We start from the raw sequence: 18,007 nt of genomic DNA on the forward strand, positions 1-18,007 counted from the left end.
CCCGTCAGCTGCTAAGCACCTAATGTGAACTGATGTGGCAGTTTCAATTCAATTGCTACCACGCAAGTAACACTACAGCAAAAGTCACCGCTGTGATTGGCATCAGCGCGAACTGTTATTGTCATCACTCACACAGGGACACGGAGGTGCGCGTTCCTTGTCGCCTCTGCAGCTCAGGAGGGGAGAGCTGAGGCTCGTGCTCCACGGCGGCCTGTCACAGCCGCTAACTGGAGGCTGGCACACGCTGTCCCCACCACAGAGTGCGGGAGAGTACTTCAGGACAGCCAGCCTGCTCCTTTTCACTGATGCTGGAAGTTCCAACGCTACTTAAATAGGCAGGCTACAATTGGAGCACCTCTGGAAAAGGAGCTCTACCAGGTTACTCATGCTCCAGGGGAGGGGGAAGGTTGCTTTCCTTCTTTTTAAATCATTACCAGGGTAAGGATGGCACAACGCCATGGTTGCTTCCTGCATTATAACTCATTAGGTAGCCGTTAACTGATGACAGCTTGTAGGTTTTGTGAAAGCAAGCAGCAGTGCCCAGCAGCTGCAGGGCCCAGGCAGGGAGCTGCACTCACCACAGGCTGAGCAGAGCAGGTGAGGAGCACCCTGCCCCGCAGCAGGCAGCGAGGCTGGGACCCCGCTGGTGCCTGGGGGCTTCCATCCCGCCGGCTCCCAGCATGCTCCCTGTTGCATCCAGTCTAATTTTAAGTCATTGGAGTGACTGCACATCCATCAGTTCTCCTGGGAGCTTATTAAAGAGTTTAGAGCTGCATACACTGGGGAAGTTTGCCTTCACTCCATTTTATCTTATTGCTTGCGGACTTTTTCAGATCATCCTTCCTCTCTCATCCCTTTCGGTGTTTAGGCACTAACCAGCAATGCCAACAAAACACTTGCTATACCAGCACTCCCTCCACAAAGGAGCACAGCTGGAAACAGCCCTTTGCTTCCACTCCACCCCCCCCAGAGCACAGACTTACCTACAGCCTCACATCTCCCTGCAAGCAGCTGCTGCCAGGCCTCACCCTTTTGTAGCTGGGGCAGGGCATTACCTACACCTGGGCTGGGGCACAGCTGGAGCACATCATGCATGCATGCATCTCAGCCATGCTGGCTCTATTGCCCTCTTCTGAATGCCAGATATAGGACTTGGGCTTTGCCCTTCCAGAGAAAAAGGAAGAAAATGGTATTTTCTATGTGCTCACTCAATGCTTGTTCACCAGGACCCCAAAATGCACACATCCCCTAAACCCAGGGCTGTGCCCTTACTGCTGCCCCAACCCTTCATCTTCAGCTCTTTCACCTTCCTCTCTACTTCTCCTTGTCTAATTATGGAGTATGTTTGCCTTCAGACCTGAATTTGTGTTTCTTCAAGTTAAATCCTTTATTCTTACCCATTATATTCTTCTGTTATTTCTGTCCTCAGTGATGTTTGCAATAGCTACTAATGTACTGTCATTTGCAAATGTAATTAGTGTGTTTACTTCTTTCTTTCTTTAGCTCATTAATAAAGATGTTAAATAAAAATATGCCTTCCTCTGCTAACAACATCCTCGAAATAGTTAGGAAGATGGGATCCTAAGGTAATAAAGAACTATATTATTGGACAAGACTTTTCCTTGCATCTTTCAGCATTTGCCACGCTCATTATGGGCAATTAAAGCATAGAACAACATTCTAGCTTCACACCCAAAATAACCTTCCTCCCTGTTCTGTGTTTGCATGTATAGGGTATACATACACAGAAAGGAAGACTAGACGTCAGCTGGCAGCTCGTTACAGCAGAAGTAGCAAGGTTTACTCCGTTCTAGATGCAGAGGAGTAAAGTGTAGCCATTTGCTAACCTTTTCATGTGTATTATCCCTTTTTTTCAACATACGATGGAAGCAGGACTGCTTTTAAAACTTTACTTACTGTGATCATTGTGGCTGTGTCCTGGTACAACAGCTTGTGTGTTTATTATATGACCATAATTCAGCATATTGGCTGTATCTGCTAATGCGTCCAATTTTTCCCAGGATTTGCTCAGCGTCCTTATTCCTTTGATTTTGTCAGGGCTGGGAATGCTCAGCAGTTTGACACCAGCTTGCTGTTGGGACAAAAGGATGTGAGCTGCTTTTCACCTTCAGGAAGATGAGCCGAAATTAACTCATTGCTCTGGTGGACTGGTGTGAAATAATACTGTTTTCCCTTAATTTTTTGCCGTAGAGACCACAACAAAAAATCAAATGACTACAGAAATTAAAAATGAAGGAAAACGAGGGAGACAGATCCAAGGATACAAAGGTTATCAAATTAATCTCATGTCTTCATCTCATGCTTATGTATTTAAATAGAGTTTATATAATATATTTCTTTAAAGGAGATCATTTTCTCCAGGGACCTTCTGAAATTAAGGGGTGTATGTGAAGGGAAGTTGTCTTTTTTCTCTGTAATGTATGAAGGAAGACTTAAGATCACTGGATGCACATTTGGATAATCATAAATTAATTGTAATGTAAACTTTCACAACATGTTCAGAGCATGTTGAGATTTTGTTTGATTTTGAATTGCTCCAAAATGACATCTAATTATATACTAGTGATTAACACGTTGGTTGCTACTATGAAATAGCAACCAAGCAAACATTACAATTCAGTATTCAAATTTAATATGGGTTGGATCTGTTGGATTTTTAGCTTTATTTTTAATACACGGAGGAAACTTGGTGGTAAATTCAAACTCTTAGACAGGCATTGCAACTATTTTTCCTCATTTGTGAAAATTAGTGCTCACATCACCACACAAAGGAAGGGAAAGATGATCTTGATGGCTCCTTTTTTCGTCTCCTTCTTTCTTCTCTCACCTTCCCTCCTACCAGAACCCAGCCCAGTGGGGCTCTGTTGTACTGGTGAGGGTCCAGGATCCTGCCCGGGCTCAGCTCTCTTTAGAGCAGGAGGGAGATGACTGCATCACTGTGCCGTGGGCCAGCAGCACTCCTTCCTGGGGTGGGGACCAGTGGGGACCACAAGCAACCCCACAGGAACCTGCTTCAAATCCTGCCCATGCAAACTCCATCCTAAGTCCCACTCAAAGCCCAGAGGTTTGCCCTCTCCTTAGGGTAAGATACCTCTGCTTTGACCTAACACTCTGTCTGAAAGTGGTGGCCTGTTTTTTTTGTTTTTTTGTTTTTTTGGTACTTGCATGATTCATCATCTGTTCAAATCATATTTCTACCTGGGTGGTTTGGAACCAAATATTTGACCAAATAGGAAAAATTAGTAGATGGAACAATATGTGATGTATTCTGCATCATTTTTCTCTGATAACATGGATACTGAGTACTCCTCCAGCTGCAAACAAAAGCCAGCTGACATCTCGTCTCTGTGAGAAAGACAGAGCTGGGGTCAAGGAGATGCTCAGTGTACAGGGTGAAATCTTATCCCCTGCATGGCATTTATGTTGTCATCCCTGGTTTAGAGCAGTGGGCAACTCCCAGCCCTTGAGCATGTAGTGGGAACTCTGGAGTCCCATGTGGACACAGCATACCTTTGGGTTCCATCACTTCCAAGGAGAGCTCAGGGCAAAAGCAGCCTCCTGACCTCACCTCAAGAGCTGGATTCTCCTCTCATTTTGTCAGACAAATATTTTCAGGGTCACGAAGCTCCTTGCATTATTTCAAATGTTATCCTTTATGGCTTAATTGCAAATGCATGAGACTGCTCAGCTGACTCTTGCTCACATGAAGCTTACTGAAACCCCTGGTGTGAGATGAAAATGAACGCACAGCCATGAGGCTGTGGGAAGGTGAACAGCTTTTCCACTACAGCAAATGCCATTGAGCACTAATAGGATGCTCAGATCATGGCTCTGCTGCTGAATATCAAAAGTGTTTTCCATTAAAATCGTTCATGGAAGGAGCCAACAGTTATGATACTAAGGATAAGGCAGTTCTCCTATAAATCAAGAGTATTTGAAGGCTTTTACTTAGTGGAAGCATGGGGTGGATCAATAGGTTTGGAAAAAAAAAAGGAACAAGCCTCCATACTTTCATGCTTTCAAAGTGTGAAACTTTTGCTTATTGCATGGTGAGCTGGATATAGTTACACCAGCACCACCAGGTAGGTTTGAGAGGAGGAACAAAAATGGTGATTGGTGCATAGAAATGAACGCATTATTTTCACAGGGGAAATAGAGACTGCTTTGGCAAAAGCAGTATATATACTGCTTGATCATAAAAAGCTTTGGAGATACTGACATTTTTCACTGCAGACTTTTCTATAGGAAATGGCCAGTTCTCTTCCCTGGGAGTGAGCAGACCCTTACCAAATGCTGGTCCTATTCTGCCAGGGTGGCAGCTTCCATGGGCAGCATACCAAGGACTAACACCAATCAGAAGTAACTCCCTCATGAAATCCAGTGTCCTGGAGTCAAAGATACGGAGAGAAATTTTTAACAAAAGGGATACTTTCTCTGTTGGGATTAATGGCTCCATCCACTTGTGTTTCACTAATTTGTGCACCAACTTCTTTCTAACAGAAAACAATCCCCCAAGAATAAAATATAGTATGTATATATATAAAGGAAGAACAGTGGCACAACCTGGAGAGAAATCACATATTCTGTGTAGTGGTATCTCATGCCACATTAAGGCCACATCTTGTCCACAAACTCCTTCCCTCAAAGAGAGATTTTCTTTTTCTCTAGCTTTGTTAATACTAGTCCTGAATCGCCACTGTGTTGTTTTAACTTTACACAGCTGGAATTTCAGGAGCTGCAGTGATTCACTACATCCAGGGGCTCAAATTTTCAACTTCTCCATCCAAGCCCACGTTCATTGGTAAACAGCTGATCTTCAGAAACGATGAGTGTCCATTATTGGCTTCTTTACAGTGTTAAAAAATCAGATACATTAAAATGAAAATGGTTTGTAATATGTATATGCTTGTGTACATACATACACAATTATTCTATATGTAAATATACATATCAATTCCAGTCCTTAAGAATTAAAAGCATTTTAGTGATCTGTAAGGATCAGCCTCAGATATGGAGATTTAACTTAACTACTGCTTCTGTCTGCACATGAGACAAAGATTGCAGTGGCTTTGTCTACATGAGCAACTATGGCTATGTCTATGCAAGTAGCTGATGAGTAATAACGAGAAGAAGCCCTTGTGTTCAGCCTTCATCATGTTTTGAGAACCTGCAGCTCAAGTAAGAATTAATGACTTTGAGCACAGAGTGTAATTTTCATTGATTTCTTCGCAATATCAGCAAGTTAATTTTATCAGAAGCATCTGCGACTCAACACAACCTGATGTTACTGTGAGTCATCAGAACTCTGAGGAAAGCGTAAATAATTAACCCCCAAAGGGGATGTTTGCACCGAGGAGAAAAACAGAAAGATTTCTCAGTCCTTTACGCTGTGGGGGCAGATGCTCCCCTGCGCGATCAGGTGGACAGCATTTGATTTACACCAGTGATGGAAAGCCCCTTGGCTTGGCCATGCCGGGAAGTTTGCTCTCTGCCTGCTCTTCACATTCTTCCACATGGCTCTGCAGAGCAGTGACATAAATTCTGGTCATAAGCAAATGCAAAACAGACTGATAGAGAATTTGATGAACCATTCGTGTCCACATACAATTATTCCCTTTCTTTGCACCACTGCAATGCATGATATTTTATCTTTACACTTAGTTTGCATTTTCCATCCTCTTGGTTGCTAGCAACACCATAAAACCTTTAAAATATTAAGAAAATTGCATCTGCTGCTTTTTTGCATTAAATACAGCATTCAGCCTTTGTAAGTGTTACTTCATACAATAAATGAATAGCTTGCCCACCAGGTAAACTACATTTTGTTGCTGACCATATCTGTCTTTACACAACATGTAGTACAAGGGCGTAAATAACAGTGTGTTATATAAATAATTACATGTATGAAAGGCTGTAAAATACCGAAGATATATTCATACTTTTACTTGCGTGAACAGTTTAAAAATGATTGCTTTGTTCAGCGTGTGGTTTTTATGTGTTGAATGGGGTACACATAGAAAACGTTTTCCAAAGTTTTTTTTTTCCCTTTCCTCCAGGTCACACTAGCGTTATAGTTAGCAAATTGATAAGGTTCCACTGTTAAGCTTTATTACTTGTGACATGAGCCTATGACACTTTATAAAAAGAAGTAATCCAGAACAATCTCTAGGTAATTAACACCTAGATAAACAAACATAAATTTCTATATTGCATTTATTTGGACTACCACTCAAATATGCGTGAACCATGCTTTTTTAATTAAAAGATAAATCTATGTGACACTTAGCCTCAAACTTAATTATTCAGCATAGTATAATAAAAAATAGAGCCCATTAAATGTGTCTTGCTCTGTATTTCTGTATTAACAGCAAAACAGTTCACTCTGGGATCATTTAAATTTTCTTCTTCCTCTTTTCCTGCAATTTCCCTGTTCACTGAGACCTTTTCAATAATAAAAAAATTAAAAAAGAATAAAAGCCAACACCAGTAGGTGAGGAGATGCCGAACTCCTCTCAGTCCTCCTACAGCTTGGGGCTGGGTCACATTTTCAATATTATCTTATGTCATGGTTGTACTTGCTCTCCAACTTTCCCCATGGAATCGAGATTCCCTTTTGGTGGATCACGCCAAGTGGTGATATCCAGAAATGAAAACCACAATACTTACAAATAATTTCCCTGGGATCGTGCTTACAACACACACGGTGAGAGTTCCATAATACTCTGTTGCAATACAGATGTTAAGCAGATAGGGGAAATATTCCATTTCCAAATTGCCATAGATGGAGTGCTTTTAGTCCTTACAAAAGTTTCAACAAACAGCATCCTAAAGGTGAGAGCAGATTTCTGACCTTGGGTGGAAACACCTCTCTCAAGGTATCCACCACCCGCATTCTGACAGCTGCCAACCAGCAGTCTTTGAAGAAAAATCTTTACAAACAGACTCTTGTGAGACAACTGCATTTCTCTTTCAGACTTTGGTGGTCAAAGCCGTGTTTTGTGAAGCAGGAAGGACTATGCACCACTCAGTGCCTGGTGCTCATTTTTACACACTTAACCACACTCAAGAAGAGTGGTTCCTACTAGGAGAGGGAGTGAAAGACAAACTTTGCAAAGTATAAAAATCGTTGCTTAACCTCTTAGATTTTGACTAATATCTGGTGTAGCATAGAGTTAATTCTATGCAGATGAAGGGACCCTGTGATATTTGCCCTGGAGATGACAGAATTTGTTACCAGCTCCATGATGATACCCCCACATACGCCCTCCACAAATCCAGAGCTAACATCAACTCCTACTGCAGATCTAAGCAACTGTACAGCTGAATTTCCACAATCCTACTCTTTGATTTTTAGCAGTTGCAGATAATTTTGTATATTTTTCTACTAGAGCATACAAGTTGCAGCATAGCATTATCACTGTGAGTAGGACTCGCTTCATCTAATGTTCAAATCTCAGTTTTCTAAGTGTGTTTTGCTTCCCAGCTTTTTTTTGTCCTTTTTTGTTCTCCTCTCCTCCCTGTATTAGCTGCAGTTTCTCAGATTCGGTGCATCTTTTTTTTTTTTTTCAGTGTTATTCATCTTTACTTCTTCTTCTGAGTTAAAAATCCTTTAATTTGATTGCTTTCAAATATGTAAATCAAACCATACACAAGAAGAAAAAAAGATTTGTGCAGGAGAACAGGAGGGTTCTCGCACTTGGAAATTCTTTGAAGCGTAGGCAGCTTTCTTAATAAGCATCATGACAATAAACCTCACAATTTTCTAAAGCCAAATATATGATCTATACAAACAATTTTTTTAATGTGAAAACACGACTTTATACATCATAGTGTATGATACACACTTCAAACACTTTCAAATCAAAGCTTGATAGACCCCAAGACTTCTTCTATAGTACATATGTAGTAGTATATAAAACAATTATTACTACATGCTAAAACAGATTTCCACAGTCTTTTAATTAAGCACAATATATATATATTATATATGTATATACTGTATATAGATTTGTTCAGATTAATAAGTGGACTGAGCACACACACCCAGCATAATACACTCCAGTAATTGCCTAACAACTGTGAACTTACTGACATTAACTTTTTTTCTTTTTTTTTTAATCTGACAAAGCTGCAGAAAATAATGTTTTTGCTGTTCCTAATAAACATAAGCAAGTAGGAAAACTTTTTTTTTCAGAGGTAGAGGTTTTATTGCGTAAAACACTGGATAAAACTGTACTGCTTCAAAGACATTTTTATTCTAACAGCAGAAAGAAAACAGTCATTGCTGAAAAAACAACTTTTAATACTTCTATACCAGAATAAAGTTCTGTCAACTGATGTATTATAATAATAAATAATGACCAAGAATAAACTTTAAATACAAAGTTTTCTAATTGTTACAAGCATAGCAACAAAATCCTCTACTCTATTGATCTCAGATTTCCTCCAAGATAGAAATTTTTCTTTGTGTAGGAATGTAGACAGTATTATGACCAGTATCACAGACTACAGAAGTTACAGAGAAAAAACTTGACATGTTTAGATATGAGAAGCATGATGATATTCAGAAACTGACAATGCATCACTGCTGCTGTCACTTGTTTGTATTATAAGTTACAAATGTTCTGGAAAAAAGGTCTATGTCAGAGGGGAGAATAGGGACAGTAGCACCCGACCAAATGGAATCAACACACACATCACAAGGAACAGGAGATGTTTCCAGTGTCACAAACAGAATTATTGCCTGTCGTATCTGAAAATGCTCAGAAGACACAAAAGAATACTGAAAGAGCTCCAAAAGTGCAAGAAATGGAATGTGGGGGGGGGGGGCGTTTGTATTTTTTTTTTCTTTTTTTCTCTTTTTTTTTCTTTTTTTGCTAAGATACTGAAGGCGGCGCAAACACACAAAAGCAAGCGACTGACACAGTCACCAAACACAGTAGTGCAGTTAAAATCCTAAAGCTTACTACAGTCAGAAAGTTTCAATAACATTTCAATCCTTTATCTAGGATCATAGAAACAGTTGCATTAAGTTTATCAACTCGATTTAAGTAAGGCAGTGAGAACTATACTAGAAAAACAAGAAAAGCAGCTTGCTCTGTGCCAGATGGGTCCAAGTTACACAGTGACCTCATTTAAACTGAAACTTCAGTTGGATGACATCCTTTCCGACAGCATATGCAAACCGTATTCCTTATTAGCCTGAGATTTTTTTTTCCAGTCTCAGGGTAGCGCTAAGAATTTTATTTACATTGATTGCAGTTTAGTATTTTTTGTAAACTGCTTTAGGCAGAGCTGAAGTTTTAAGGCCCTGGGGTTTTACTCTGTGCTCCCAGCCTGCAAAGAAATATTGACTTTTTTTTTGTGTGTGTGGTTTTTTTTTTTTTAAAGTCTGGATGATTTAGTTTTAGAAGAAGTTAATACTTCTCTACCATCACAATAAACAGCACCAATTTTGCTTCTATCAGAGAAAGGACATTAGAAGGCTAAAATTTTATGCCATTCAGAGAATTTCAGAATAAACCTTTAGTTATTTTTCTTATTTTTTTATTTTTTTTTTAGTATGTGGTTCATTATAGACTCTCAAAAGCTTCCTATGTGGCAAAGAACTTAATAAATTTGGAGCATCCAATCAGTAAAAAAGCTAAAATCTGCAAAAATATAGAACACATTTGTTTACAAAAAACAAAGAGATATCAGCTGAAACACTTTTCTTCATTAGAGACAAAAAGCAGAATGTTTGGATTCATAGCTTAAGCCAAGCTACTTTGTAAGAGCTTGCTCCAGAAGAAACTTCTGCACAATGTCTGTAACACTTATAAAAACTAATGCATGAAAATTAAGCACGACTGGGGAATCCTTCATTCAAGTGTAAAAATGGATTCAAAAGAAGTTTGAAAGAAAACAACATGAAAAGAACAAAAAAAAGAAAGGTATCAATCCTCTATGTAATAAAATTCTGTTTCTCACCAGCACCTTCTATAGATAAGGCTGACTAGTTTCACTAAACAGTATTTCTATATAGCGTACTTCTACTTTAATAGCGACTTACTTCTTCTTCGGCAAAGAAAAGAAAGTATAAAAGCATTTCCCTCAATACTGAAGATGATTCAAAAAAAAATAATAATAATAAATGGAATCACACTTCAAATCTGCAGTCACACATCGGGATGCAGATTTTTTATTTTTCTTTAAGCATTGATTCATTTGGCTGTGTATTAAAAATAATAATAACAATAATAATGAAAGAAAGAAAGAAAATGTAATATCGCAATGCTTGCCAGTACAGGTCAGTACTGACCCCAGCTTGTGGGCCGTCTAGGGTTTCTCCTATACTGCAGTTGCAACACCACTCGAATTGATTTTCTCTGCAATGACAGCTCCAGTCAGACTGGCACCATGGCAGTCTACCAACACATCTCATTACTATGCTAGGCAAATGACAGCAGCTGGTGTCATATTATAAAGGTGTTTTCAACAATGAAAACACAGCCCCTCAATCTTCAAGGCAACGCTAAATCCTTTAGACAGTATCATTTTTCTGTTAAGAGCATTATTTTTGGACAAAGACCACTTCAAAGTTTGAAACTGCCCTGCTTTTTTTTTTTTTTTTTTAATAACTAACCACCTCCTTGCATTTTTAGATCACTTTATTATCCCACCTACATTGTTTGGAAGTACTTGTTGCCAGGTAACAGTTTAGCAGCCATTTTCAAGGGCTGGAAATTTATTTGGCGAGCGTAATATATATACTTAAACACACCCACAATTAGAACGTGTGTGTATGTAGATACATATTTAGTGGGTATATGACTGCATATGTGCATATGTGTGTAAATATATATATATATGTGCACGTGTGGGTACATATATACATATATATATACACACTTAAGTGTTGGGAGCATCCTGTACACTTCTGAGAGTTGGCACGCAATTCTTCCGCCTGGAACACAGCCGGCTGACTGCGGCCCTTGTGCCCACTGAAGCCTCGTGCAGCACTGGGCCATGAAGGGCCGGCAGGGCACTACTCCAGCCCATGGCCACCCTCCTCAGCCTGCTCAGCCGGGCCTGCTGCACGGCCAGCCACATCCTCCAGGCTCCCCGGAGCTTCCGAGTCCGCCCGAGAGCGCTTGAACCTGCGGTCCGGGTACTGGCTGTTGTCAAAAGGCATGCGATGGACACAGAGGACGTGGGTCTTCAGGTTTCCCTTCTGGGAGGCACTGTACGGGCAGTATCGGCACTGGAAGGGCCGGTGACCTGCACAAATGACAAAAGGACGGTTAGTTTTTTCTCAGTTTATCTAGTAAAACATGCTGGTGAAATGCACCACACCAGAAAGCCCACCCGCTGAAGGAAATAGCTGTGTCTTTTCAGTGAGAATAAGAAAGTTGTGCTTGATCTTCGCCTGTTAAAAGAAACCCTGTTTTAAAAAGTCTGTGCTACAGGTCTTCCCAAAAAGTGCAGTTATTTCTCTCTCCTCACACCCCGCTGTAAATCCATCAGCCAGTGATCCAAACTAAACTCTTGTAAATACGGTGCTATCGTGTACTAGACTGCCTTCCCTTATACTTGTTAATTATCTTTTTTATTGAAGTGCAGTTCAGGGATGACAGTGTGCAGACCCTCTGTCCAATAAACATACTTTGTCTTTGGGTGGGTTTCTGAGTCAAGAACTGTATGTTTTATTTTAATCACGCAGATTACTTTTTAATGGAATGAAATAATGGACTGTGATAACCAAGGCCTCAAACCTGCAAACATTTACTCCGGTGAGATTATTCCTGCGAGTAAAGTAGCGCAAGCACAGAAGTGTTTGCTGGGCTGGGGCCCAAGGTTATCACCAGCTTTAAAATAAAATGTCTAAGCCAGATTAGAAAAGGAATGTTAATGCACAAAATCGGATAGATGCACTTCTTGTGTGTGAAATAGCAACTGGCTGCAAAAGGCAGGCATGAATGAAAGACATCACTTTTTAGTAACTCTATCGATGAGCTCTCCCATATTTTTCATATTATTGTGACTTTGAGCCTTCATGCTGTATCTGGTTTTGGAGGTTATGTTTCAGCAATCACATTTCAACCTATGCTGGGAAGTTGTTGATGTGTTTTACTGGAACTTTATGAGCTTTGTCTCTCAAATTAACTTAAACCAGGACCATCTGAGGTCAAATGTGCTTAGCTTGCTTTAATTCGCTCAAATAAATGAATAAATAAATGTGCCAGACCATCTACATAAAGCCAGGATAAGTGAAAAACAATACCCTATCTCCAAATGCAAAGAGCACATTTTCTTCTGTATTTGTGGTGCTATCTAGCAGGCACAAACCAGATGCGCGCATAGCACAGGACTACATTTCCCACTCTGTGGGAAGGAGCTGAGACAATCTCACCTCCATTTTAGGTGGGACATCCAACTTGCATATTTATGCATAAATCTGGCTATGGAGATGGTTCTCTCCTGGAGTAAATAAAGGCATTTCCTTCGACAAATTCATAAGAATAAAAATAATGAAATCTGCGAGTTGCTGATCTCTACAATGCTAAATTTCAGTGGAAAATTTTCGTAGCAATAGAAATGGGGAAAAAAACAACCAAAAAACAAACCTCTACATAGATAATGTTACAGCAAATGGATTTGGCTTTTATAGAAAAAGAAAAATATCAACTGGAAGATATGAGGAAATAGCCAAATGAGATTGAAAACTGGAAGATATGAGGAAATAGCCAAATGAGATTGAAGGTGTCCCTAATGCCTTTTAGAATCAGTCCTAAAATCAATACAGAACCACAAAATGCTTGAAAAATTTAGAATACAATAGTTTTGAAAACTGGAAGCACTCTCAGAACTGCCTGAGTGTGAAGAAGGTCCAGAGAAAATCTGATTTCAGAAAATCCAAAAATAGTTGAAAACTCAGAAAATAAAATAAGATAAAACGCAATCATCACATTTACTCCTTTGACTGTCAGAAACTGAAATAGTCACTAGAATTCACAACTCAGATCCAGATTCTTTAGTTCCTCCTCCTTTTTCTCTCTCTCGGATAAAGCCTCTGCCCTGGCAGAAATAAGCTGTGTGCTATATTGTCCTGAAACACCTGGGACAAAGTGGACGTAACATTGTGTAAAGGGAAGAAGACTTGCTCTGTGAAGGACTGAAGTGTTTTTTTCCTTTCCGTCTGCCACTATCACTTTCACCTACACACTACAGCATCCACACCAGCAGCACCAGCTCCATTCCAGTATTTCTTGTTTCATTTGACCATCTGATGACTGCTCCCCTTACTAAGAGCAGATGAACTGCTAGCCTGTGACTAGTACAACTTACACTGGGGTCTTATTTACTTCACTCCTACCAATGCTATGCAAAAAGCAAAAGATATCCTGGCATTTGGACCATCTTATATGCTGGGTGTACCAAAGAAAACATATGTCCTTGATCACTGCTCCAATCAGCAGCATGCAGAGAGCACAAACACAAAGACGTGGGTGCAATGTGCACAGTGCCCACACAATGAATACCTCAGACTCCATGTAGCATGGAAAAATTTGGACTCTTCCATCTGGAATGAGCAGTGCCCGCCAACAGCATGAGATCTCACCAAGCACCTCTTGGTGCTTTGGCCATAAGTATCTACCATTAAATGGCCAACACATTCCTAACTATCCTCCACAAATTTTAAACAAAGAATCCACAAGCATTTGATGGAGCTAACAACCTCTTTTGTGCCAGAATAAAAGCAAACTCTTTCTGCCCACCCTCAAACCAAATTCAAGCCTGAGCAGTTCTGTATGGAGAATGTCATTTGTTAATTCAATGAACTTTAATAAATCAGACAATATAAAACACACCTAGAAGGATTCAGTTCTGCATCGCCTCCCCCACAATGTACTTTTTCAGGCCATCAAAATTTCACATCACTGCCTTGTGAAAAGTAAGTACACAATAAGTTAATTTGTATTGTCACTATGCAGTACAACTGTGGTAAAGAGCACATTCATTTTTAATCCGATATGAATAATATATAAATATGTATACAGAGTGAGGGTCATAGGAAAGCAAGCGGTACATTGTTTACAGCAGAAGTAGTACAAAAACTAGAGATTATTTTCACTTGCAAAGATAACAATATCTGCAATTTGCTTGTAACTAGGGGGTGAAGGAAAAGACCCATTTCTCTTAGGTAGCCCATCCATTAATTATAGCTCAAAAACTTGTTGTGGGCAGAAGGCTCTTAAAATAACCTTTTCCAGATAAGTTGGCAATAAATTTATAACGTTTTATCTATCAGTGTTTGGTAGGATCTTTCTTAGCAAGCAATGGTTCATATATATTTTACCCACTACATATCTTCCAATAAAATTATATGAAAGCCCCCGAAAGAAAGAAAGAAAGAAAGAAAGAAAGAAAGAAAGAAAGAAAGAAAGAAAGAAAGAAAGAAAGAAAGAAAGAAAGAAAGAAAAAAAGAAAGAAAGAAAAAAAGGGTTCCTGATATTTCAGGAGATAAGATGTAATGCACTGCTTTTGCAGTAAGGATAATTAGACAAAAGGCAGGCCAACGAGGGGAGCGAATTACTGTGCATCTTTCTCAGATAAAAAAAGTGAGGATAGAGGACAACGTGTTGTTTGCAGCTGAAATAATCCTGTTGTAGAGTAATATGCTATGAAGTACGTGACCCGAGCGTGTGAAGAGACTTAGTAATCCCCTGGACTGAAGCTGAAATTCTAAGGAAACCGAGACACCAAAAATAATAATAACAAAATAGTTAAGCTGACAACAGCAGTGGCTGGACTCAAAGAACAGCAACATTTAAGGTGGTACGGATTGTCCCAAGAGGGTTGATTAACTCCAGCTCCTGCTGAAGCTGGTTCTCTGAAGTGATCCAGACCTTCGTGAATAAGGCCCAGCATGGGCAGCAGTGCTGAGGCAGCTTGGGCTGCGCCTCATTCTACCTGTACCTGGAGAGAACCAGAAGCCAGAATGGAACATGCCTTCTGCTCAGAACAGCGAACCCTTTGTGGGATGATTATGTAGAAAAATCCCTTAATGTCTGAAAGTAGCCCGCCTTTTTAAAAAAATATGCTGCTTTGTTAATTTAGGCTTTGAGAAAAAAAAAAAAGTTTGTTTTCTTTCTTTCAAGTTTGTGATCTGATATGTTGCTTTGTGACACATCATGTCAGCCTGCATCAGTCACATCGTGTTAGGTTTCATAACATGGCATGACTGATGCAGCCCAACATGGTGCTTCAACCGAATGGAGTCAGAAAATGCAGCTTTTCGAAAGCCATGGATCTCAAAGTCTGGGTTTTTTTTAATGACAATTTAAAGGAAAATGTATTTAAAGTGAGAGCCTGGGATTTAAATAAAGCTACTACCCATTGTTGTTAAGGATGGAAATATTTGCCAAACCTATTTTGCTTTACTTTATCGTTAAAACTCAAACAGTAGTACTGAAAAACATAACAACTCAATGTCAACACAGTGTCATCGGGTTACTAACTGTAATCCAAACTGCTGATAGTTACTAATTTATTAACTTTGATATGGATCCATTATTTAAGATTAGCACAAAGGAATACACAAACAACAGAGAGAGAAAGAGTGATGAATGCTAAAGTCTTTCTCATTAAAAAAAATCATTTACACGGTCAAGCTGCATTAATTCTCCACTTCTAAAAATATTTGATCGGCATCCAAATTCTATAAAAATTCCTGCAAAGAAACATCTTATTTTTGTGGTATTACAGGCACATATGTAGGGGGTTGCACTAAAACGTAGAAATGGGCACTGGACTAGTCGTATGAATAAGATCAGGAATTTATTCCAGATTGTTAAAAGTGTACTAATCACAGCAAAATCATGGCTTTCTCCCAAAGCAGCAAGAAAACGGTAATTTGAAAGAAAAATGCCAATAATACATCACACACAAGCCGTCTGTTGTCCCCACTACACCACTTTTTATGATATTGCATATGTGTACATATACACACACACAGATACGCACATACAGACTCACCGACACACAATTCAATGCATAAATTTATGGGGAAAAAAAAGCAGAAGAGCAATAAAATGATGAATAGAAAACAAATGCTGTGCAATGTACTATAAATTATAATTAAGTTCCGAAAAAAAACGTGGTTCTTAGATATGACATTTGTTCCCTTAAAATGCAAAAATGGCTGTGATTATCTGACAGAATGTTTTCCAGAGATGGCCAATGGCTATAACATTTACTGCGATGCAATACAGCAAACTCATTTCAGTTTTCTTTGCTTAGTTTAAGAATATCCTTTCGGTGAAAATCGGGAACAACAGCCATTAGCTCTTTAAAGCAAATAAATGACTCCATCACTGAGAGATATCTGAAAAGCCTCAAAGGTCTGTATTTCTCAGAGGCAGATCTCTGCAGTTCAGATGTTGGACACCAGAGGTCTGAACCCCCCAGGGGCTACTGTGCCAATCCCACCACAAGGATCATCTCAGGCTATAGCTGGGCACTCTCAGCAGGACCTGGATGGATGGCACCGACATGCCCCATCCCTCTGCATTGCTGCTGTAATCACACATTTCTCAGCCACTCCAAAGCCCCAGTAATGATGGTCAGACAGATGTCATGGCTTTCTCAGACCAGAATCACTGGATGCCTGGCATGGTGGTGAGCATTGCCATTTTAAAGCAACGCTATCATAACAAAATAACAAGAAAGGGGAGAACTATTTTCATTTAAATCTTGGCTAGTGTGATTTCCTTTTTTTTAATATATAAATTTTCATAAATACATTTACTATTCACGGCAAACATTCCAAACCCTGTCTGTATTACCCGTGAGAGCAGGAAGGCTCTAAAGCAACCATTCTGATCTGGAGCATCACAGTATGGATGGGAAAATGCTGAATAAATATATTTGTCCAATAGACAATAATGTCTCTGATTGAGCCATTCCATTTTATTGGTCTCAAAATATGCATTTCATGAAACTCCCAAAATACCAGGCAAATTAAGTACGTCCAATCAGGTTCATATATGTAATAAAAGTTTTTATACAACAATTCAAAAGTATACGTCTATTCGCATACAGGTCCAGCACAACACAAGTTGGTCTTTTGGGAAAAATTACAATACTCTGCAAAGTTTATATGTTTATTGGATAACAAAAAGAAAGGAAATTAACATTTAAAAATTCTTTATCTTATGTTGACCAGGAATAGCTGTACAAACTAAAAGCTTTGCTGAAGGTTTTTTTTGCTGACAATTTACTGTAGAACTACATACAATAAAAAGCATACATATCTGCATTTTAGCTATGCCTGGGCACATTTTCACCTACCAACGCTAAGGCTTTGGGTTGAGTATTTGCTGTGAGATACATAAGGCAACCCTCTAAACATCATCTATTCAACTACATTCCTTCATTAATCACAGACTCAGTCCTACAGATAGTCCTAAAGGAAACTAGAGGAACTGCTTGTTGTAAGAGTCACCAGACTATGGCTCACCCTGTATTACTTCAAACACTTCACACAGAAATCACGTTACCTTAATTACACCTAGAGAATACAGAGCAGATGCTTCCAGGGGCAGCTCAAGTCTGAATCGGAAATAAACCTCTCTCTCTCTCTGCAAACCATTTATAAGTTCTAAATTAAGAAAAGATAAGTTGGGGTTCAAGATCCATCTCATCGCAAAATACAGCCAGCAGCTTTGCCCTAAATAAACACATTAGGAATGTTTGGAAAGCAGTGACCTAAAACTAGAAGGATTCATCCAGCTGAGAAGACCATCATCCCAGGTGGATGATCCAGAAGGAATCCCTCTATAGAGAGCAATGAGGTGCATGGCCCTGTCCAGAGGTCATCACCCAGCACGAAGCCACTGCTGGGATGAGACAGAGAATGGCACCCTTGGTCCCCAGGTACCTGCAGTGCTGGGATGGTAAAGGACTGGGCCATTGCAGGAGAGTTTCAGACTAAGAAGACATCCTC

General features: G+C 39.6%; 1 protein-coding gene across 6 annotated transcripts in view; it reads right to left on the minus strand.

Annotated features, from left to right (window-relative positions):
* Positions 1 to 8,123: 8,123 nt before the first annotated feature.
* The window catches only part of ZNF536 (zinc finger protein 536), a 319,073-nt gene continuing 309,189 nt past the window's right edge, over positions 8,124 to 18,007 (minus strand). For all 6 annotated transcript variants that reach the window (XM_072346336.1, XM_072346340.1, XM_072346335.1 and 3 more), the window contains one exon: positions 8,124 to 11,280. In XM_072346336.1, coding sequence (XP_072202437.1) covers positions 11,048 to 11,280 — 233 coding nt within the window. In that variant the 3' untranslated portion in view covers positions 8,124 to 11,047. The remainder of the gene's footprint in view (positions 11,281 to 18,007) is intronic.

Source organism: Excalfactoria chinensis, chromosome 11 (genome assembly GCF_039878825.1).
Source record: "Excalfactoria chinensis isolate bCotChi1 chromosome 11, bCotChi1.hap2, whole genome shotgun sequence".
In the NCBI taxonomy this organism is placed as follows: Eukaryota; Metazoa; Chordata; class Aves; order Galliformes; family Phasianidae; genus Excalfactoria; species Excalfactoria chinensis.